Source organism: Dermacentor silvarum, chromosome 3 (assembly GCF_013339745.2).
Source record: "Dermacentor silvarum isolate Dsil-2018 chromosome 3, BIME_Dsil_1.4, whole genome shotgun sequence".
NCBI lineage: Eukaryota > Metazoa > Arthropoda > Arachnida > Ixodida > Ixodidae > Dermacentor > Dermacentor silvarum.
The window spans coordinates 198,791,929-198,817,306 of NC_051156.1; the positions used below are offsets into that span (position 1 = coordinate 198,791,929).

A 25,378-nucleotide genomic window follows, 5' to 3' on the forward strand; every position below is an offset into this window, starting at 1 on the left:
TGAGAATGTTGAGATGACCTGAAACTTCTATACCTGTAGCATCCCTGGAATGCCCCTACAAGAACAATAGCAGGTCCTTTAGCCCATCCGTAAATGCAAAACTCCAAAAATTGCATAAGAAGACTGGCAGACCCGTGTTCCAGAGTTATTACTTGTTTACGCTGAAATGTGATGAACAACAGACATCGCTTGCTTTTTCACACTTATACCGTTTCTTAATTATGTCAGCTCAAGATGTGTAATCTTGCTTTTTATTCATCTGCTTTTGTCCATTGATTGTTTATTGTTAAGGACATTAACCCATTACCCGTCTTGGATGAACCCTGCTCGTCCAAGCCCTCATGTCCCCAAGAGGTGGTTAGGATGAGTGCTGCTCGTCCTTGCGGTAATTGTTCTCTCCTTGGGTGTTTCTCACGAGAGACACTCGCCCACGGCTTGATTGGTGTTTAGGGCAGTATTTGGCAGCACGTCCCTGGTTATTTATTTCTTCTACATCCGAAGCATGTTTACCATGCAGCAACCGGCGTTTTCAAAATGGCGTCTGACAGAGCCGATGCGTGTTATCGCCGTCGCGTCTTCCAAAAAAAGGAGAATTTTCCATTGTCTTCCTACTATGGTGGTTAAGACACCTAAGTGGTACATCACTTCAGGAAGCGAAGACAAACATGATGATGACTGAGGTTAGCAGCTCCTCGAAGAAAGAAGACAAAGGAAAGCTTGCAGGACGACATCGCAAGTGTGTGTCTGTGGACTAAAATTGATCCGAACAGCGTTCCGCCGAAGCGTCGCCTGCATTATTTTTTTCTGCACTCTGCAAGAAGTTTACTGTAAGCTTGCCAGCTTGATTATTAGAATATATTGAGTGTTTTCGAGAGGATGAGCTGGTTTTGATGATAGTTGATGAAACCAATTAGAAAGCGAATGCGTACTACACTTGCCAAAGCTCCCTTAGTCAAATAACGCACTGTTGGCATACACAGCTTTTTTGACAAAGACAAAATACCTTTATATATTCCTTCCATGATTTTTGTTGATTACTAGCAGGTGGTGCAGGCACTTATACTATGGCGTACAATAAACTTCAGTAACCTACTTTTATTCAATCTATGAGTCAGTTATTTCTGCCCCAAAAAAACCATTTATGACAAGGTTATTAACAATCAGCAATAAACGAAATAAGCATCCCAGGTAATAAATTCCTTGATAAGACAGAGCGGCTAAGGAGTTAAATGTTGCAAGTAGAAGAGTGGCTCACCTGCTGGCGAAGCTGGGCGACCTCAGCCTGCACCGGATCCACGTTCACGACAGGCTTGTTCTTTATCTTCCTTGCCCGGTCTGCATATCGCAGGGTGTTCAAGGTTTCCTCCAAGTTGCTATCCGCTGGGCTAACGCAGGCAATCATCACAGTGTGGCTGTTGCCTCCCAGGGAATCTGTGTGAAAAACAAAGGATTTGGAAGAGACATAACTCCCAGAAATGATGCGTTGTCACGGAGTAGTTATGGCACGCAGGCAGAAACACTATACCGAACAATTAATTTTTTTAGAAAGCTGAACTGCTTAGGAGGCGAACATGTGGAAGGAAGGTAAGAATTGCTTGATAATGATAGCAGTAAGCACGATCAGCAGTCGTAAAATCTAAATTTTCAAGTTCAGCCGCTATGTACACATCTGTCATTGTACTAATACTATATTCAAAAGCAGATAGTGGTGCTCAGGTTAGTTCCAGTACGTACTACAGCGTTTGCGACTAGTGTACGATGTGATTAGGATAGGCCCATCTAACAATTCAAGTCCAATTAAACAATAATGTTCACGTTCTGGTAGAGCAAGGACATCTCATCTCAAGAGAGAAACTGAGCCAAGATAGAGCTTTGGATTGATCGCTGCAGCTGCTCTCAGTCAAGTGGCATGGACCGTTTGGGAATCCCACGACATCATTTGCATGTGGCATTCTCTGCTACTTGCAGTTTGTGCGAGTTTTGCGAGGCAGCAAAACCAGCACAGCACTATGTGATCACGAAACTACTGAAATGCGAAAGTGTGGGCGGCGCAGAGTGTAGAAAACGAAACCTTTCGACTGCCCGCATCATTGTCAAGGGTAACATCATAAGCTATTTTTCTAAAAATCTAATAGAGCTGGACAAGTACCATCTTTTTTTCCCGTTTCATAATGCAATACAATTATCTTTTTATTACAAGTGCTTGAGTACTCGTGACAATTAAAATCAGGAGTGCCTTCATCATCGGGCTAGTAATTGAATGTCCCGTGTCCTGCATTTACCCCAACTTCTCAATTACTAAAGCTCTGTTCACGATAATATTGACACATTAGACGTTCTCGAGCCCTAATCTTTCACTTTAGCTTAACTTAATATGTGCCTTTAGTGTCCCTTAGTGGAGCCGCGACTAAGACATGATTTCTTCAGCAACACATCTCTCGTGGCGGACATCATGATCCACAATTGAAAGTTTTAGCTTGTTCGTATACATATTACCCTTTACGATATACCAAGTTACCCCACATGCAGACGACAGTCACAATACTGATAATGACATCTTGTGATGCTATGTCCAATTCGCAACATGTTAGAAATGGTTGTTTTGTGAAAAGAAAAAAAAAAAAAAAACTGCATGTTGACAATTCTGTCACTGTTGATGCTTTGCACCAGCAGCTATGTAGAATATCGTCGGGCACTACAATAACAGCTCTGTTACAGGTTTACCAGGTTTAACTAAAAAAATAAATCTCCAATTGTAGGATTTAAACTCTTCTCCACTATGGGCGAACTGGTTTCGTCCACGTGTTTCTGGTGTAAAGGGTGTTTATTTGGGTTGTAGAGCGGCAGTGACAAACGCAGCACCAACAGGTAGGGCGTAGCCAGAAAACGAACTGGTTACGAGCCACACGATGGCAACGGGGCTGTTCAGCGTGCCGATCTTCTTCTTCACACTGGAAAAACAGCTAAGGACGAGCAGAGTCGACGGTGCTTTTCATTTTCTAGAAATGCCATCAACACAAGCTGGTTTAGTTTCTGCTTTGTCGTACTTATGGTACACGGCAGCACAGAATCCGTGAGGCAGCACAAGCAGGAGCGAGCTTATTCTGGTGGAGAAAGTAAAACATGTTGTCAGCTCAGGTTTTAGCCTAGCAAGGAAGGGGTTATGTCCCAAAAATGCACAGTGGGCTCAACTCTGGTTAAACCCTGCACCAATTACTGTAAAGGCCTGCATATAATATGTGGATTTTCCCCAATTATTAGCGTTCCAAATTTCTGTCCTGTACTATATGCAGAACCAAAACAAAATTTCAGGATGCTATCATTGCTGCTGCAATGCTAGCATCCTCATCATCCTCTAGTGTTCAGGAGACACCATAAAGAGACAGCTTGTGTTTGGCAGCTATAATGTGCTTGCGGACGCATGGGCGAGCATTCCAGAGGCCCTCGCTTTTAAGAAATGTGGCACTCGAACACGCTTGATGGCACAGAAGACAGCCATCTCGGGGAAGAGTTCTCCGACACGAAACTGTCCACTAACAGTTTAACCAAAGCGAAAGATGTTAGAAGCGCGAAGTTTATTTGCCTCACTCGTATTGCATGTGGATGAAACGCTTTTCTTTTGTAATCCTCAAATCACACCTCTTATTAAATGCAGGTCTGTATTATATGTATGTGGGTTTTTAGAGTATACGTTTCTGGTAATACAGTATTCCATAAATGGTAATATGCATACAAACAGGCCGTGACTGATCACTATTGAATGGATCAACAAAATTTCACCAAATGGGCCTTCCATTTTCCAAGATGATAAACAACCATTTGCTGCTACATAAAAAAAAAAATTCCTGGAAGAACTCCCTACCAGTCATTGAGTACAACATGTTATACGAGTACAGCATGTTACACACCCTGGAGCAAACGTGTCAGCTTCGAATTCCGATACGGAACATGGGAATTCCCGTCGCAGAGGGCACTGATGACGTTCCCAAGCGACAGAAGGCCTCGATTGATGTTGATGCCTGCACAAGAACAAAAACACTATACAATTTTGCCATTGTGGCAAAAAAAAAAAAAGAAGCAGGAAAGAATAGGTATTTTGAGTGATGGTGTCAAAAAACAGCCATTTTATTGCGATAGCAATTATATGGACACTTCAACCGGATTTCTGCCATCGGCGTCGCCGTAGCCGTCGCCTTCGCCGTGAGGTTCCGTATAGATAAAATCTTCACCGCGCGCCGTATGCCCGAGCTTCCGGGAAGCGTGCGGGGACGCGCGCTATCACGGAGGGCGAACACACTCAATCTCCCATGCGCAAGCAAGGAAGCGGGAAGCCAGCGCCGGAGGGAGCGGGGGGGGGGCACTTATACTCTGCCAACAACCGCGCTTGCCGCACCGTCTCTTATCTCCACACGGCTCTGGCCTTTATGCACTGTGCATTCGCCGCTCAGTTTCTATTGAAGCGATGGACCGCACGTACCTTCGGCCGTTGCTGCGGCGTATGCGCTTGCTGCCAGAGTTTTGACAGTCGTTGTCTGCAGTCATTCAGTGTGATCTATTCAGGTTTGTTTGTGCGCGCTCACACCACGCTTGTTCAATCAGTTAGTAATAGTCGGGCCACATTTTCCAACGCACGCTACACATGTAATGCTGCCCGGATCGGCAGTGCAGCGCTACAGGTGTGTCCCTTCGCACGCGCGCTGCCCACGGGAAGCGCTTCTCATCAACACCCCCATTTCACACGCGCCTTCTCGTGGTCATCGAGTCTCTCTTCATGTTGGTCTACTTACGCCGCAGCACACCTGCTTACTTAATCAGCTCATGTTTACTACAATTCATATTGCTACCAAAGCCGCTCACCTTACTTCGTATGACATTGCTGTGTTGCTATCGCATTCATTGCTTCGCCCTTAGGGCGAAAGTGTGACATTTTTTTTTAAGATGCAGTTACCTAGAACAAGACATGTTTCAAATCCAAGCTGAGCTTACTGTAAACGCAAACGATTGCCTACTTACGATTCCAGATTATGATAAGCCCGAAGACAAAAACAAGCAGTACAAGAAGCATTTGGCAGACATTCACATGAGGATGTGTCAACAAATGCTACACAGAAACTAATTTATTAAAAGGTTGCATGTAAGCATCAGCAGTGTCACTAATGTGGCAAGCTTGACTTATCTTTCAAGGCTGCCCTTGCTTTTCATCAAACTGCTAAGTTTTTTGTGTGCAGTGCACAAGAAAAACAATGTTGACAATTGAGAAAAGCTCAACGTTCTGCAAAAGATGGCACTCCACAACACTATTTATCCCTTTCAGGCACTGTGGGCACAATCATTGGAAAGGAGGTGCATCAAAAGCAAAAGCCCTGATCAAAATGAATGATATTTCAAGCACTTCGCATACATCCTGAAACACTTCTCATTGGACCAGTGGCACATGTTTGAAAGATACATTTCTGTAAAGGGTTTTAGTAAAACAAGTTGGAAGGTAGACTGTCAGCTGGGTGTTTGCTCTCAGCGTCAGTACGTTGTTATATAACAGGTTCACTTCTTTCACTTTTTTCACAATGTTTTACACCAGGCATATTTTTAAAAGGCTGGACAGGTGCTTTCCCAGTATGCCAGACATTAAGTATGTAAAGCTGTCATATCTGACGTTCCTGTAGAAAGTTCTTGCATGTAGTCCACATCATGGGCATGACCGGAGATCATTGTTAGTTTTACATTCTGTTCAGTTGCTGCAACGTCACAAAGTGGCAGTATGCAAAGTTTGTGACAATGGGAGAGAGAGACCAGCCAATATTATAATAGTGTTATATTAGGTTTATGTCTTCTGCTGGCACTTTTGTGCCAGCTTGAGTCAGTGAAGTGCATAAAATCAATAAAATCAATTTTTAAAAAATTTGTCAAGCCAGCGAACCTTCCTTGAGCCTTTCGCCAACTGCTTTGGTCTTTCCAGCCCTTTCCGAGCCAGCGAGATCAACCAGATGAAATTTTGCCACCGTTATGGCACCACCACCGGACTTCTCCTGCTGCTCCACAATCAGTGTGAAGATCGCGTGCGAACGAGACGAGCGCGCGTTCATGTTGGTCGAGGCAGTGCTCCGAGTCGCAGAGCCGACCTCCAGAAGACGGATTGTCTCATCGGGTGTGGTCACATTCAGCTCCGTCAAGTTGAAAATCTGTGAAGCAAGAACGACATTTTGCAACAGGATGCTTGAGAACGACCACCTGTCAACACAATGCAGGTTGACGAACAAGCACAGTGATATTTGGTTCAGTCATGGTGTACAGATTTGTGTATACGACTTGCTTTTGCTGGTTCTATCCACTGGTGTGAAGGAAAAAACTACGGACATTGAGCTTCGGGTAAAATGAACCTTTTGCTTATTCAATGTGGCTCCGTTTTACTTTATTGTGCTAAGTGTTGCTAAAGCTGACCACTTTGGTTAAGGCATCACCATGTTTGACATGATGTTCAATGTGTCACACTCTGTCAGCAATGGTGAAAGAATAACATTTAATTTCTTGTAATGCTTGCAGCCAATAACCAACTCATGCACGTGCTGTGAGAGCCTGTGATGCAATTCTTTTAATGCAATTGTCATTCTTGGAATACTTCGCCCCCTTTCTGGCCCATGTCTGTCTAACCATTTCCCCGACCTTCAATTAAAAAATTAAGATCTCTGCTACTGGATGGAAGCCGTGTCACACAGATTTCCTAAGCACAGGAATCTGACACTTTAGCACACCATGAATGCTTGCAGGGAGGGAGGGATTAATGGTATCCTTTTTGGCCTCTACGTGTTGATGCAAGCACACTCCACAGATGCATATTTGACCGATAAAAGCGAAAAGACCCGTTATTCTAGCTGACAATAAATAAAGGTGTTACACCTGAAATAGACTTCTGTGCAATCATGCTATACTTCCTTCAATGTTAGATGTGCTGAACACTAAAGCTACAGTGCCAGCTGGACAAAACTGGCTGCAGTTGGGAAACCGCATTCAGTGAGGCTTTCTTTGTAACGTCCAAACATACACATTCTGAAGTCTGTGGTGGCAATGTCGCACATGCATGTTGTATTAATGCAACCAACGTCCTTAGCTTACTTCCTCCACGGTGGATTGTAAATAAAGGTGTCTTCGGCAACACGGTTTGTTGCTACACATTGCTTCAACGATAATCACATTAACGTCGACAATCATCGTAAGATGCGTTTTGTGGAATTCTTTATGAAAAGAATGTAACATGACAAAATTTAATTATTCAATAAGTCTGCAAAACTGAGGACTTGCTAGAAAATGCACCCATTATCATACCACTGACTATTTTTCACCACAGTCTTCAGCGGAGACAATCTCGTTCCACTTAAGTCCAACTCCCTAGAACATTTTAGGATATACCACATGTACTCACGTAAGGCCCAGTCTCGTGTAAGGCATGCAACCCCACTTCAGAGTGCAAAGAATTGGAAAAAAAAAAAGTTTCACTAACAGCGAATTCCACTAGCCAATCTAGAGCAGTGTGCCGAATCCACGAGAGAGCAACAAAACCCGGCACGGGCAACCAGTCCAGATCGATCAGCGAAAAATAAAGATGCTCCAGCAGTAAGCGCAGCAGAAGCTGGGCCCCACATCCACCCACCATATAAGGCAACGCCTCAAAAAGATCTGAAAACAGACGAGCCACCACTCGGCCAATCAGAAGTGACAGCAAAGCATCGTCGAAGTTTCGGTGAAATCCGTCTCTGCTCAGCGGATCAACAAGGAGCGCTCTGTTGCAAAAGTGGGTTGATCTAAATTGACTAGTGGAAAATTCAAGCTTGCTCTAGATTGACCAGTGGAATGCGATTTCTCTGCCACGGGGCAAAATATTGTGCTCCAGACCAACCAGTGGAATTAACCATAAGTGTCACATGCATACTCATGTGCTGGTTAATTCCCGCAAACCGCTGCAAAAATGGCACTAGCCCGCATCTCAAGAATCGATCGGTGACTGTAAATGTGTTCATAGTCGTGCAAGACCAACACCTGGTAAAAATTCATTAAAAAAAAAAAAAAGGTGCGGGCCTTACACAAGTAAATACATTATGTTCTGCTTAGTTGGTGGAACCCTTTGTGGAACAAGGTTAAGATGTGCTACTTAGGGAACATGTGGAACGAGATTAAGAATGATATGTAGTAGCAGTGGCAAGAAGCTCCACTAAAGGAACAGCCCACGCAGAGGCCATGACTGAGCTTGAATTATTCATTGCACTTCAAGCCACACACATCTCACAACAAGCTGGCAAAATTTCAGTGCATTTGGTGTCGTGGAAAATTTTTATTCCAATTGTTTTTATATCGAAGTTGAATTGTAGAGCAGTCTGGGAACACTAAGTGGTAACAACGAATCGCACTCCCGGTAACGGCTTCCTTGAAGTAAGGGAATGCAATCTAGAAGCCATGCTTTTGTGTACTGCAAGTACCAGAAGCGATTGCAGAAGCAAAAAAATACATCACGACTGCCATGCATTGTTTTGTCTGCGTGTGAGTCTTGGCAGTCTGCTGCTGCCTTTTATCACACAAGTGAAGGAAAATCTGACACAATTCAATAGCAATGCCCGTGCTGCACTGCTGAGTGCCAGAGTGTGTGGAGCAAAACGTCCAATGTGGTTACTGACTGTTTCAGAATAGACGACACAGTGGTGGCCCCTCATTTCCTGACACCACACAGTCCATGCCAAAATGGCCGTCACTGTCGGTGGGAGTAACTTAGAGGCAGCGATCTCAAATTGAAATTTCAAGTTAAAATGTGCACTGAGAGCCCAGTTTTTCTGTGTGCATAACCATATTGGGCACTCTACTCTCAGTTACAATGATAAACTGAGAATAGTCACATGACCTTGTCATGGCCCTACATTTGTTCCCCATAGGTTCAACTTAGAGGAACATATGTGGAATGAGACAGAGTGCACAATTGGCAAACAGCCCCATTAGATGTCAAGCATATATTCAAGCTAGATGACATGTGTGATCCTTTGGCCCAAAATAAGTTTGCCAGATCTTCACTGCAGACAGCAGTGTGTTCCACTTGCTCGGTGGAGTTTGAGGCATGATACCAAGATTGACAGAGTTTTCCACAGCTGACTGTTGCTCTGTCAAAGTGACAAAACTTATTGCCCACCTAAATTCAACTTTGCAGGGCTAGAGCTCACTGACAGCTTTTTTCAAGATATGCAATTCAAATGCACGCAGAGCCTGTTCGCAGTCTGGCTAGTACAACATGCCTACATAAACAGAGACCAAATTTCAGGCAAATCAAACTTAAGCTGTATCTTGTGACACTTTTGCAGACTGTGTGACAGAGCCCATAGGGATTGTTGTGTTCTTTTCCTTCTTTGTCATCTTTCGTACCCCTTTTCCTCTTCCCCTGTACAGTATAGCCAAATAGAGATATCCTCTGGTTAACCTCCCTGTCTTTATTCTGCTTTTATCTCTCTCTCTCTCTCTTTAGTGTCAGTGCAGCAAATAGTGTTGTTCACAGTAGAAACCTTTATGAAAAAAAAAAAAAAAAACACCTACATAATAAATTATCAAATATATTAACGAAAATTAAAATGTTTCTCACTGATATCACGATGTCACGAATATATGCTTATAACAAATATTGGATATATGGAAGGTATTTTGTGCTGGATGTGACTCCGTTAAAACAAGTCCAAACATGCTAGCTAAGAATCAGAGTGGGAGGTGGGGGGGAGGGGAGGGGGGACATCTGGTGGAGGCAGAACTACTCGGTGGCGGAAGAGCATCGGCACTCCATGGTGTCAGCACTTAGCATTTGCTAATGTTCTCCCGCTGATGGACTGACCAATCAGTGCTGCTTAGCTTCAGTGATCCAACAAGAACTGGCATGTACAGCATAACACAGTCATAGTCCAAAAGAGAGACTGTGACTAACAACTGCTAACCTGCATATACATTAACCAAAAGAGCTCAGGAGACAGAATGCCAAATTACAAAGCAGATGGCAGCACTAAGAAAGGTTTTAAAGGTTTTTTTACAGCTGATGACAGTATGCAGATGACAGCTTGCACTAAGAAAAGCTGCATTTTTTTTTCACGCAGTAACCCTTTGACATTCTCCTACAGTGGATCGGCTATGGCATTCTGCTGCTAAATGTAACAGCCACGAAATTGGAAGTGTAACCTTCTAATGCTATGCCTAGCCATCAAAAGGCACTGTATAGTGGTCTTTTGCAGATCAAATTCAACCACCCGGCAACTTTTCAACCTCAGCTATGCAAAAGTGTGTAGGCATTTTTAAGTGCGCAGTCATTGGAATACAGTCATCACGGCCTGGAATAACAAATTCCACCTAGTGCTCAAAATTAATATGGAGCCCTCTGCTGCAGTAAAGCCAAACAGCAATCAGCCACATAGGTCATGCAGTTCTGGAAAAAAGAAAACGGTGTACAAATGAACTACATGAGAAAGCAACGTCACCTTTATGGCGCCCGTCTGGTCTTCTCGAATATGCAGCGATTCTCGATCTTGATTTTTGGAGAACAGGTCAAACACATCTTCTTTGTATATCTGCAAGAGAGGTTAACAACTTAACACCGAGTAAACAGAGAGTCTGCGTTCTCGAGCTAAACACAAGCTCATACATCATCCACAGCCTGCAGTACATTGTCCACTATGCAGCCTTGAAGAAATGTGCTCACGCCACAAATTCTCTTGTAATAGATTAACTTGAAGAGTCTATCAAACTGCGATCTGCAGGAAGCTCTACTCAGTGACAAGCTAAGCAGCCAGAATGAGCTCCTCACACAAAACCACTTCGCACCTGTCCTTTGTGTCACTGCATACACCACCTCATAAACTGCCTGCATGCGTCATAAATGCCAGAATCATTGTGACCCACTCTTCCGCATGCGACCACAACTATAAAGCAGGTGCAAATCGACGTGCTCACCTCGAGAAAAGATGCTCTCACAAGGAATATTTTAGTCAGTGTTCGTCGAAATGTGCTTAAAAATATCTCGGACTGCCCTCGGGATGATGCCAGCATCTTCGGAACTGGCACAATTTGATGAGCAGCACGTCCCCATTGTAAATGTCTTGCCAGATCCGGTCTGGCCGTATGCGAGGATGGTAACATTGAAGCCTGCACCATGAAATTTACATTTGATATACACAATAGACACAGCCCTCAAGAATGCATAACTAAGTGTTAAAAGAAAACAAGTGGCTTTCATACATCAGGGGCAGATGGTTCATTTTACCAGCTCTAATCTGCAGTCTTGTTCATGGTTGGCGACACCATGCTGTGACAAAGCTCGATGATAATAATGTGGTTGCATGGGGCCAATGTGATCAAGCTTAGAAGGAGCTTAATTAATGCGATCAGCATTCTTAGGAAACTTCACCCACTTTGCGGTATTTGACTGTATGTACGTACACGGTGGTCCATTATGAAAGGGAACACGCAAGTGCATGGCCTGTGCTCCGTGGCAGTTGCTTAGAGTGCCAGCAAGAGGAAGCACATACACTTTTGGTGTCATCTGTTGACGGCCAGAATAACCAGGCATGGCCGATAGGTGAGTGCCTGCTGTATTAATATTTTATAGCTGGACTCCCACCCCCGCATGACTGTTGCACAATGGGCAAGGCCTGCAGAACAGCGTCTGCTGCTAACAAACCGTGTTTGGTGCGCGAGCCCACTGGAAACGAAGTACCAACATACGCCCGGGAGTAATTAGGTACTCCCAGCGTATTTTAATGCATAAGCATTCTAGGGCTACTTCCGTCAAAACTCCGTCCGTCTGTCTTTCTGCCTGTAACACGTGACACGATGCGTTCCATAGGTATACATAGGGTCCTACAGGGGTATATATGAGAATGCCTTATCACTATGCATGACTACTGAGATTACTCGCTATAGCGATCACTTGCTACAGCGAGTAGTGAAGAAGTATAAAGAGTAATTAAGGTTAATAAAAGACTAACAGGATTAATCTCAATTAAATTACTTAAGCATAATGACAATTGAGGGTAGTTAAGAGTAGGGAGGCCAAGTAATATAATATAGCTTAATAAGCCCAAAGAAAGGTAATGTTAAATTAATTAAGCCTAATTTAGCTAACAAGGGTAATGAAGAAGATTAAGCCAAATTACTTATTAATTAATTATAAATAACAAACTTATTTAAATGTTTTGTTCATTATTTATGCAAATGTGCTTATCATACGATAAGGCTAAATTCATTAATTATGAACCCATTGCCATCATACATACAAAGAGATATGCCTAATTAAATAATTAATAAAACATTTCATTATGCTTAATCACCGCCAGCCAAGTTTGACCTGTGCGCATCACTCTCTCCTAAATCACTCTGAATCAGGCGAGGTTTCATCACGCTGTACGGAGAAGCGGGAAGCCAGAGCTGCATGCTACAAATAATACGCTGGGAATACCTAATAACTGCTGGACGTATGTTGGCACTTCCATGTTTACAGTGCACTTGCATACAAAGCACAGTTTGCTAGCAGCAGACACTGCACTGCGGGCCCCACCCTTTGCACATCCGTCTAGCGGGGGAGGGTGCCTGACAAATACTCACATATCAGCCGTATCTGGTTATTATGGGCACCAATAGATGACGCCAAGAGCAGACGTACTTCAACTTGGTGCCACTTGCTGGCGCTTTAAGCAGCTGCCGCAGAGCACAGACCACGCACTGTGTGTGTGTGTGTGTGCACGTGCGTTTGTGGGGATACAGCTGTATATAACCTCTTCCCCCCCCCCCCCCCCGTGTCACTCTTCTATAAAAAAAAAGATCCTTTAAAATTTCGCTGGTGCTGGGAGGAATCGAGCCTATGCCATGTGGGTTCCTCAAGCACAGCAGCTCGACGCTTTAGCACTGCGGTACGAATGCGTGTGGGCAGTGAGGAAACAATTTTCGGTGTTAATGTGCACCATGCATCTCGGAGGCTATGTGCGAACTCTGTGGCAGCAGTACTATACAGTGCAAACAAATGTCATGGCCACTAAGCCAATGTGACCTGATGTCACCATTGCGTTTTGCAGATGCAGTATAGTAGTATTGATTATGAAACCTGCTTATGAACCTCTACGTGTCCTGTCTGATTCCACAAACTACCATGCACATTTCTTGTATATCACTGAAGAGCTTTCTAAATACATAAATGGCTCGGGTTAGGGCTGGGCAATTCATAACTCTTTCCATAAGGAAGACGAGTTGGGCTTGTCAAGCGCTTACTTGCAAAAAGACAAATTACGAACCCAACAAGTCCAGTACTGTTTATTTTTCATGCAGCCCTCTATACAATTTGAGCTCGTCGGTTGCTCTGTGCAAGTTTTAAACACCAAATGGTGCAAGGAGCCTGTGGAAGAGTGAAGTTGGGAACATTTTTTCTTACGCTGTGTCACCTGCCACCTATTTCAAAATGGCTTGTTCTGTATGACAAGTAAATGCATTGAGTCATGTTGACAATAAAAGAAAGCGTAGTGATTCATAGAGCTTAGCTTCCCCTAGTGACAGTGATCTTGCAATATAAGGTGTTATGTTGAAACATTTAAGGAAAGTGAGAACGTGCAGTGAAACCTAACTTAGTTACAGTGTAAAAATTTTTTTATAGTAAACTTCGCCTTTCTGACACAAACATTTCATTTAGTATTGCTTTATATGATCAACAGAATTGTTTGCACGCAAAAAAGAAATACCTTTCTTGCAAGTTTTTTTTTTCTCCTTTTTTACCGTCCTTAAAGGGTTAATCTCCAATTAATCAACTAATGTATTAACAATAAATTTTTTGAATGCAAATAATCGGTTGACGTCACATTAACAAAATCGGGCAAGTGTTGGCACCAATATCCTTGCTTCACTTAACTGTCAGAAAGGGAAGAAGGGAACCACAGACCAAGCACCTGCGTGCATGTTTCACGGGAGTCGGGGCAAAAGCCCCCTATGTGCACTGCACTTCCAGCCAGCAGGACAAATGGTCAAGTGAATAGCCTAATTGCAGCTGGACTAACAAATGCGTCCAAGTGAGCTGAAATGAATTCTGGGGTATTATGTGCCAAAACCACGATCATATCATGAGGCACACTGTAGTGGGGGACTTTGGATTAATTTTAACTACGTGGGGTTCTTTAACATGCACCCAATGCATGGTACACGGGCGCTTTTGCGTTTTGACCCCATCGAAATGCAGCTGTCGTGGCTGGGATTTGATCCCACGACCACATGCTTAGCAGCGCATAGCCATAGCCACTGAACCACCATGACGAGTAATTGCATCTGAGTTATGTCTGACAGTTACACAAGCACACTGAAGCAAGGTGCCGTTTACATGACACTGAAGGCAATTGTCTGTTCATATATTGCAATTTGTGTGTGTTATTTTTTTTAAGCTAATGTACTAGAATTACCAGTTTTAATTTTAGCTCACGAACGTAAATCAAGGAATCCAATTAATCAATTTATCAGCATTTTCAGATTAATCAGGTCAACATTTCTAAATTGATGCTAGTTTATAATAAATTAACTTATAGTTGTTCACTCACCTTCAAATACTTTAGGCAGCAGCTTAGACACACATGCGTCATATATTTGCACTTGGCTTGACTCCTCTCCAAAAACATAGTCATAAGAGAAAGTTTTGTCGCCACCAAGTACAATACTTTGATTGCTTGGACATGTCCGAGCACAAGCTTGACAGCCCTCTATAATTTCTTTGGAGACGAGCGGCCGGCATCGCACAGCCACACGCACTGGAATGACTTTGTCAGAGTCCATGTTAAAAGAGATCTGTGGATAATGGGGAAGAGATTATTACTAACACTATTCTTTTTATTATAGCCTCAAGGCATTGCAGAGGGAAGGGGGAAAGCCCTTTCAAACTTCGTGAAATGCACTTTAAATTTAAAGGCTCACGGAAAAATAAATAATAAGAGCATGATTGGGAAGGTACACAGAATTGCAAAGGTGGTCATTGCACTGCACATACACATCACTGCACTGCACAAAAATTATGAGGGCAAGAAAACGAATGAAAGAAATTAGCACATGAGAAAATAAGACAATGAAAACTGAGAAACGCTTTGTAGAATATCAGAAGTTTAGGTAGAAAACAATAGGAACACATTACAGTGTTTCCTCGAGGAATGTGAGGTTTGTAATGGTGATCACAGTGAGGTAATATGAAAGAAGTGATAGGAAGGTGCAGCACACCAGCTAAAAAAAAAGGCTGCAGCAGAAGAATGGCAAGTTCGCTCAAAAAAAATCGCTCACAGTGAACACGCAACTACATTACCCCCTTTCCCGCCCATTTCGTACAACTCGCCGCTTATATAACGCACACAGTTTCACTCGTGTGTTTGGCCACACAAATGCATTTAACAAATCTGCATTACCTCTGGCAAGAGCAGCTTGGAACGAACTTCCAAGCCACATTGTTGAAATTACTCATCTGGAATCATTTAGAGAAACATTTTCAAAAATGATTCTGTAGTCACGTGCACACGTTTCATTTGTACCATGTGACTTAACTGTTGTCATTCTCGCTTCTTGCAAGCAGTTTATAGGTTACATGCGTTTGCAGTTCTTTGCCATGAGTTTTATGAGCCGTGCGCGTTTCTCATTGGCCAGAGTGCTGTTGTTCTTCGTTTGCTTGATGTTAAAGGCGTCTTTTCTTCAGTTGTTTGATTTGTTGTTAGCTATGTTCTTCTGTTTTCGCTACATGTTGTTTCTCTTACCCCCCTCACGCAATATTCCAGTTGGAGCCTGTGAGGTATGTGTATAAAAATAAATAAAGAAATAAATAAGTTGAGACATAGCCATAGGTGTGCACACAGAGAGGCCAGAAAGTTGGGGGGGGGGGGGGCGCAAATGAACCACTTGCGAAAGTGAAGTAGGCTGTCCTGCAAAGTTTCTTCCAACCAAAACACTAGCTACCTGACCACCTTTCGGCCATAGGTGGGGTTCGCCTGATTGAAAGTGCCAAGAGTGTAGCTTCAATCGACTTCAATGCACCTTTTTTCTTTTTTTCTTTTGCGCTCATCAATGTCGCAACGCCTCTGGTGTTTGTATTCGTGGAAACTCTACCCTCTCAGCGGCTGTGGCGATATGCACAGGGATTAGGCAGGTTCGTTTGGCAAAAGTCGCGGCATCAATACAGGGGGGGTCACTGTAATAGGCAGTACCCCCCACCCCTAGAGGGTAAACCTGTGCAGACCTATGGACAGAGCCTTTGGTTGAGCAAACTCAATACTATTCACAGGGGTGTGTCACAAGTGTTTTCACCAGTTCCCATTTCGATATGGCTGCTATGTAATACCTCTATAAGCCAAACCTCTAACACCCTGTGGCACCTTGCTACATCACATCGATGTATATAATATATAATCCATCGCATGTAATAAAATTTTCTCTCCCCACTCTCACTGCATCTGGTTGCTTTGGAATCGCCTGACTGGCGGTGTTCGTTGTTTAGGCCTTCCCACCAGCAAGACCAAACACACAGCACAAGAGGTGATAAAGGGACATCCTGCCATTGGTTCGCTACATTTGTTCATTGCTGGTAGCCATCATGAAGTGAAAATTCAGCTCTAGTTTCCCATCATACGTTGCTACTGTTTTTAAAGCTTTACAGTGAAGCTGTTAAGGGAAATTCTACAGCCTTTTTTTGTACAGCGGCCTGCTCGATATCAACTGTCAATCAAAGAACAGCTGCAGTCCTGAATTTTTGCTTTGAAACGTAATTATTGAAGATTATCAAATAAAAGTTGCCTTGCATCCTTCATACCTCCTAATAGACATATACCTTCGAATAGACAACTTATTGTACGCATTTTGCGCATTTTTCTTTTTTAGCCAGTAATTTATAATTTGTTTTTCACGTCACATTTCATTGGCTACATGGAGGTCATCTAGGAATTTGTATAGCTTATAAGGTGAAAGCTGATCTGCATGGAAGCCATCAATAGCCAGCAAACAGACCCATAATACATACTTGTGAATGGCATGAGAACTTGCGTATACAGCTTGGCTGTCTTTGATGTATAATTTGCTCAGATTGGCATACATCTGCAAAGTATCTTTTTTCTCTTGTCTATCCTCCATTCATGTGGGCTCTTGTCTTCAAACAGGAGCCCTTCTTGCAGAACGTGTTTAGTTGCTGTAACCAAGGTGAATGGTGTACTACTGTGCAAATTCTCCGATTAGCAGCCGTGATAGATGCTGAGTGAAGGCCATGCATCACCACTACTTCACAGCGAAACTTCCAACTCATCTCCTTGTCTGCCTCATCGTCCGATGTTCCTTTACTTCACGGTACAATTCTCCACAGTTACATGACGTACCAGCCAGTACAATCTGCTACACTCCTTTATGTTACATTTTTTAAGGTATATCTGCACTTGATTCCAACTGTATACAGTCGAACCCGGATATATCGAATGTGAAGGGGATCCCAAAAAAGTTCGATATATAGTCAATTCGATATATAAAATAAAATTTTTATCCAGATATTTTCAAGGGGATTTTACAGCTGTTCAATATACACAGTAATTTGTTATATGTGGGTTCGATATATCCGGGTTTGACTGTACAGGGCAACAGGAATGTAAAAAAAAAAAAGAATATAGTTGTCACTCTTCAATGGGTCTGTTTTGTGCAGTAAGTGGGCACATTCTTTTGGTTTTGTCCTAAATCATATGTGAAAAAAAAAAAAAGAAAACATTTTACTGGGAGCAGGAATTACTTGGAATGACTTTAATGAACTGTAGGAATTTTCTCATGGTACAGTTGCCTGGGTCATCAAAAACAATGTCTTGGAAGATGTGACACCCTGTTGAACCCCAAACCGCACGAGAGCGATATTGTGCGCGATGGTGATAAGTGACGAAACAGACCGTCGCACTAATAGATGGCTTGTTCTTGTCACTCGATCACTCGGTTCTGGAAATCCAGCATTTGTCGTTCATCACCCGAAACTGCTGTGAGCGACTAGCCAATAGCGTGAAGCCGGAACTGGATGTACTTACATCAGTCAAGTACTACCGGTCGGCACACGGAACGAGCACACGGCTAAATTTTGATACGTGCAAGGATAACAACCTACTGCAAGACCTTCAGAAATATTTTATGCTTCTCTTTATAGCAAAAAACATCAACTTAAATTAATAAAGCGTGCGTCACGCCGGTTTCGGTGCATATTTCCTGCCCTCATATCGGCAACACAGGGGAGACGTCGCTCAAAGTCGTCACTTGCGTGGGGGTTCGACTTGTAGGTGACAAGCGAGGGTGACAGCCATCGCCATCGTGTACTAGTCGCCGTTGCGCGCAAGATCACTTACAAGAGGTTTATACTTAAAGGAGACCTGTGTACTACTGTATGACCCGTGACACCAGGTTTTGTAACAACTCTACCGCGATCATTAATTTTTTTTTGCCTTCTGTCGTTTGCAAGCAGCTCTTGCCAGGGTTCCCCACGCAGTGTATAAAAGGAAACATACAGAAAGAAAAAAGAAAAGCAGTTTCAGTGAACCCAACATATGTTTTTTGAAAGTTGAGATAGTCTGAAAATTAAATTGAGCAAGACGATTACCAAAACTGGAATTTACAAGACACCATTTTTTTGCAGCATTGCTCTCAGTAAAAGTGAAAGCTGGTGCGGTGCTTGAATATTTTTTTGGAAAAAGCTTTGTTGGTTTCTTTAAAATTTTTTAACTGGTTCTAACTGAAAGATTGCTGGGTTTCTCGTCCCAAAACTCCACAGCAGGTTAAGAGGGACGCTGTAGACAACCTGGAGGTTTTTTAACGTGCACTAAAATTGAAGCACACAAGCACATCGAAATGCAACCGGGAGATAAACAAGCCTAATGCTTAGCTGGCTATAACCGAATTAACTTTCTTGATCTTAACAGGAGAGTGCACATTCAGCCGGTAGGGACTACCTCGAAATAAATTTTTCCGGCTGTTCTTCCGCACTGGTTGGTTGGCTTCGTGGCCATGTCAGTAATGCCAAAACATATCTGCGGGATGAATTTCTTTCCAGAATTTCTCGCGGTAGCCGATAGGCACCCCTTATATATTGATAGCGGCTGAATAGTTCTCCGCAACAGCCGCAAACCGCTGGGTTATAGCCTGGGGAACAAGTCAATGTGTGGCACATTTTGCGGGCACATACTGCCGGCAAAATGACTGCGAGGATAGAGCCTAAAGCGCTCGCCAGGCAGGTTAGTAATTAAACTAATCATAGATATGGTTGGTGTTACACTGAAGGCCCTAGACAGAAACGGACACCACGAACCAGAGGACTATAGTGGAGCTATGAAGTGCTAACGGGCGCGACACAAACACTGTCCTCGCACTTATGTAACAGCTAGACGATGTAGCAATGCAAGTGCGTGACAGTTCGCAGGTGCAGTGGTAATATAGACACAAATCACGCTTGAGCAGAACCACGTCTTATGCAACGCTTTTGAACTAAAGATAATTTAAAATATGTCGGTGGCACTGGGTTTTGAGGTTTGTCAACTATTCTTAATGGAAAAGACAATCAGTGGAAGGTTTACTTTGTGTAAAGCATTTGAGACGAAGGCGCAAAATCAAATTATGGGGATTGGACACCACAAAGCAACACACGGGCTACTATGCGAGAGCCAGCATTTGAGATGGACGGAATAGGAAAGTGCCAAGGAAATACGAAGTAGAACGGGCCAAGCGCTCGTACCGTTCTCGCCTTGTCTACGTCCCTTTGCGAGCTGCACACGAATAAGATGTCAACTCGCCCACTTCTTCATCATTTGCGGCCGGAGGAGGACATACCGTTGAGGTTCAGTGTGCAGCGCTACTGAACTGAACTGAACCTACTAGGTGGGTGAACACGGCCTTCAAAACGTGCACACCTGGGAGGCCTGGGCCGCCGGGGATCCACTTTTTTGAATAACGAGCATTAACGAGCCTCACGCGCTCAGACGCTTGCCATTGGCTGGCAAGAAAACTGTTGAGCCGTTGAATATTAATCCGCACTATAGTACTTTAAACACACATGCACTGATGCGCACTAACACGTCCATTTTTTAAATTCAAGTATAGTTTAACAATATTTACGCGTGCATTATAATTTATTCTAGTTGTAACTACGGCATAGATGTCAAGCGTAAACAGCGGATTGCTCCGCCGCCTGGTGGGTGTCCTGTGGTCAGGCTGTTTCGCTTTCGGTTCTTAGAAGAAGCGCGCCGCATAAAAATTTCCAAGGTGGCACGAAAAGGGAATTGGTTCAAGAAAAGTGTAGGATGGAAGGCCCCCCCCCCCCCCCCCCCCCCAAAAAAAAAAAAAAAAAAAAAAAAAAAAAAAAACGTAGTATGTTCCTGCTGCTTGGGAGACAGTTTCCTTCTGGTTTGCTGGCAAGTGTTTATTTTGCGTTGCAGGAAACGCATTATGTTATTGAGATAAGCTAACGCAGGTGACATATCCCTGCATTGACATGAACAATGACGTCTATGGACATCCACTGTCAGGACATGGATATCCTCGGGATGTGTCGAATACGTCCTACGGATGTCCCTCACATGGCCGTTTGACCATGTGAGGGTCAAACGGCCATGTGCCCCATATATATATATATATATATTATATATATATAATATATATATATATATATATATATATATATATATAAAGGTCGTCCACCGACCGAACTGTTGGGAAAATAATAACCTAAGATAACCGCGAAGTTGTGCTTCTGATTTTCCTAAATACGCTTGGCCCATTGAAAACTCCAGAATAGTTGATAATAATAATATCACAATTATATTGTTAGTTTTAAAGTAAAAGATCTTTGTATATTGGTGTGATCAATGGAGAAAAGTATTAAGCTTTCTGTCAAGTTAGAAATCTATCTTGAAATTTTACGAATTTCTCATGAACCACTGGCACCACTTGGTCAACCAAATTTTGCTCACATATATAGCACCTGACATGCATCTCCCATAGTAAGTGGTCAGTGTTGGTATATTTCAATGAAGATAATTGCCGTAGTGTGTTCATGCATGAGTATGCTTCTCGACAGGAGTTTCAAGTATATCCATGTCATATCAAGGTTAAGGCCTGTCTAGGCTTTTGTTTTCCTTTCCTTCATTTTTATTGTTGGTCACAGCGAGCCCAGGTCAGAGACCAATTGGGTCCAATTGTGTTAAAAAAAAACCAATTGGTCCAATTGGACCTGTTGGATTTTTCCAATGGGTGTCCCAAAACACAATTGGAAATATCCAATTGGTTCCAATTCGCTTGGCCATTGAAACTCCAGTTACATATATATGTATGTATATATATATTTCAGCGAACAGTTTCAAAATTTTTAAAGGTTGCCTGTGGCAGATAGCACAATTCTGGTTAATGAGCTGGTCTACTCGAAGAGGCGGACATTACATGCACAAGAAATTGAAATGCTTAGTCGACTAATTAACAAAAATTCACTATAATTAAGTTTTTAACTAATTACCTGATGGCCCATATTGCAATTTACAAATTGTAACCATGGAGTTCGCAAGGCGGATCGACTTGGAACGAATTCTCGGGATGACACCAGTTTCGAGATAATAGAGAGTTTTAGATTGGGGGGACGCAAGCGTTGGGGGACTTGGGGCCACGGTACTGCGCATGCGCAGAGGGGCCCCAATGCTTGCGTCCCCCTAAGCTAAAACTCTCTATAAATTCCCGAACTTTGCGGAGAAATGCATTGGCGTTCGTTACTTTAGTGCTTCAATGCATAAAGCGACGTTTTGTTAAGCAAGTGACTGGAACGCCAGTGCATTTCTCCGCAAAGTTCGGGAATTAATATCTCAGAACTGGTGTCATCCTGAGAATTTGTTCCAAATGAATCCGCCTTGCGAACTCCACGGCTACAATTTGTAAATTGCAATATGTGCCATAAGGTAATTACTATTACATAAGGTAATTACTATTAGTTAAAAGCTTAATAAGGACATTTTTGTTAATTAGTCGATTATGCATTTCAATTTCTTGTGCACGTAATGTCCGCCTCTTCGAGTAGACCAGCTCATGAACTAGAATTGTGCTATCTGCTACAGGCAACCTTTAAGAATTTTTGAAAGTGTTTGCTGAAGCACCCGGTATATGCCAGGGCGTTTTGTATAGTGTTTGTTATAACGTCTAGCTATTACGTTTGCAGCACACACACTTGCAGCATATACGTACTCCTCATTCTTCTATGCTTTTGAACTGAAGTTCAAATTGTGTGAGAAAATTTGCAAAGTACGATCGTACACACGATCGAACATGCAGACATATGATATATCTTCAGATAGTAATTTGAACATGCGAGAAAACCTAATTATGTTTCGAGAAACTCTAAGGCAAATTAAGCCTTTTGGAAGACAAATATTCACGAGTATGATGAAAAAGGTCTGTGTACGATATCCTTGAGACGTCCGTGGTAGGATATCCAAAACTGGACGTCCGGTGTACATGTTCCATTTGAGTCCAAAACGGTGCACGTGGACATTGGGCCATTATTTGAATGTCCTACAGACAAAGTGTTTTAACTGGGCAGTGGCAACGTATATATGTGAACGCGTTGCTTTAATCAGCACGCTATAAAAAGTGGCAACTGCGCTATTACCTCGAAATGCAGCGTAAATATATCCTTGGACATTAATTCCTTCTAGAGATGTGGACTCAGTTAACTGAAATGTTGAAGAAATAAAAAAGAAAATGTGAACTGATACAATCAATATGCCGGGCAATTATTAACTTGCTCCCTGCCAGGCACCATAATTTTTCTCACAATTCACTACCCTTCCGTATTCTGCAATCTCTGTGGCCTTTACATCGTAACACCGATGCCAGGAAAACCTTGAAGTTGAAGAGGGTCATTCTGTATATGCTCGAACGGCCAAAAAAGAACAACAGACTCCCGTCATCATCGACAGCCTGACATCCACTGCAGGTAGAAGGCATCTTCATATACAGCGCTCTAGTTTCCTCTTCCTTGCATATAATGACTCCTGTAATTCCCTCACACTATACAATCCTCGGCTGTCCTCGATGGTGTTTTACTTCGCTTCATAAAGTTTGTTTCAGTAATAGACAACCAGTCATCTATTCTACGCTTTACATGGTCAACCCAGCTCCATTTCTTCATCTTATTTCAACTGGAATTTCTAACGACAACTAACACCAATAATGAGCTGTGATTAATAGGGTCTGAGATGCAAATATAGCTTGTAGAACACAACATGAAGGTGGCTATCAGGTTCATGAAGGCCGAGCAGGCCATCAAAATGCAATTTGAAAACATTGGAGGATCCAATATACGTATAATGCTTCGGATAATGGTCTATGCACAGTAGAATAGACCATTAAGTCTGTCAAGCTGATTTAGAACAATGACCCAGTTGTCTTTAATGAAAATAAAGTAAACCAGATAGCCTAGCGCTTTTTTCATCTCATTTAGACCATACTGGAGAAAGCTGGAAATTTTGTTTTGCTAATATGTGCATGGGATAAAAAAGGTTAATGCCAAGAAACATTCATATATATTTTATTTGACAATCTTGTATTACAATGGCTTTACTTCATGTTTGCTGCTCCTTTTAATTGCTTTAAGCAATGACTAATTGTTTTCTGTGTTTATTATAATTATGTTGCAGTGCTCACCTCGTGACCTATACAACCTGTGACTTTTTGAAAAAAGGCTGACATACTGTTTCGATTACATATATAAACGAACAATAATTTTGTTTTAGTTCATGGCCATCACGTACAACTGTCTAATTAAGATGACGGCATCTCACAAGATGCCAGAGTGTACCTGTTACACTACACTCTAAAGAATGCACACTTAGGGGGCTTATCACCCGCTAACAAGTCGTCACCAGTTTTATTTGCATGCTTTAATTTCCTAGCTTAAATTTCTGCAACGCTGTGTGCCGGTACTTCCAAGTCATAAACGCCTCGCTATCAGCATGACACATACCGATCTTGACAAGAAAGTAGCGAGCAGAGTGTTTTCAAGAACGGAAACGCAAGCAAGACGATGATTGTTGTTTGGGGACAAGAGTTGCCCCAAAGGGTCCATTTTTTTTTTTAGAGTAGCTCTATATATTAACGGTTCTACTGAAAAATATTGTGACAGAAGCCATCAACTATGACCGTAAAATTCGGTGATAGCTTTGTTGTGTAACCTGCTGAATATCTCCATGCCATCCGTGAATCGCAAAACCTTGGGAACATCAGCAGACACACATTGTGGTAATCTCGCTGCCAACCACAATGCTAAATGATACAACATAGTATATCTTGAAATCACAGCAACTCAGTTGCAACTCGATCAACAGCAGCCCCCACTGACCCTAGTATCCAGAACTGCGGATGGGGCACTTGCGGCTGGCACGCGCTAAATCTAGGGGCCTTAGCGTGTGCCCTCCTCGCTCCCTTGTCCGCGATGTCACTCACGCACACACCAAACTGTCAGGTGTCTTGCTCTCCTCCTGGTTTTCATTGCGCGGGATCGGCCAAGGTCCTTCCAACAAGGGCGATGTATCTAGAAGAAAGCCATTGCCTTCCTTCTGTCACCTTGGCACATCCATTCTAGGGCATAGGCCAAGAATGGGCACTTACCAATATCAGATGTGCAGTGCCGAAGTTGTCTCTTTGTCGGGCACATATCCAATGGCCCAAGTTGTCTATTAGGCCAGACAGCAGCTGGTTGTCCATTCGAGTATACCCAGTGGCCCATGTCTGCTCGGCAACACAGCAGACGGCACATACCTAGTGGCGAAAGTTGACTCTCCTTCTGGATTTTATTATTCGAGATGGGTCAACGCCCGTCGCAAAGTGACCGAACTAAAGCTATCGCTTTAAAACATACCTACAGCATGTAGCAGTAGCTAGAGTTTCCACCTAACCAGTTTTCCACCAGCACGACCGGTTTTTTCCCTCATGTTGCCGGGTGCCGAATCGTCCTGCCATACCATTTGCTGTTTTTTCCCAATTATAAGCTCCATTGCAAGCACTCTGTTGGGCGTTCATACATAGTAGACAAGTGAATTGTCACAGACGAATTAATTATTAAAGATTTTCCGAATTCCTTAAAGCATTGTTACACATTGTTGCCATCTAGACTTTGACTGTGTTGTTCGTAGGCTATTATTAATATGCCTTATGTATAAGTTATTTGCAACAGCATGAATATTTTGAATGTGCACCAAATTTTATATAAAGCCTTTCAATAAACCGTGCAATATTTGTACTTGGGGTACCACTTGGTTTTCGTGTATTCCCTTCTAGGTGCCGTTCTTATTTTTTCTGGAAAAGGTGCCAACCTTAGCAGTACCTA

General features: G+C 42.8%; 1 protein-coding gene across 1 annotated transcript in view; it reads right to left on the reverse strand.

Moving 5' to 3' along the window:
- The window catches only part of LOC119446450 (chromosome-associated kinesin KIF4-like), a 61,523-nt gene extending 41,536 nt beyond the window's left edge, over window positions 1-19,987 (reverse strand). Inside the window, 8 exon segments of the mRNA XM_037710884.2 lie at window positions 1,256-1,431; window positions 3,909-4,019; window positions 5,918-6,179; window positions 10,488-10,577; window positions 10,960-11,002; window positions 11,004-11,151; window positions 14,577-14,820; window positions 19,748-19,987. Of these exon segments, the coding sequence (XP_037566812.1) occupies window positions 1,256-1,431; window positions 3,909-4,019; window positions 5,918-6,179; window positions 10,488-10,577; window positions 10,960-11,002; window positions 11,004-11,151; window positions 14,577-14,808 (1,062 nt within the window). The 5' untranslated portion in view covers window positions 14,809-14,820; window positions 19,748-19,987.
- Between the last annotated feature and the right edge of the window lie 5,391 nt (window positions 19,988-25,378).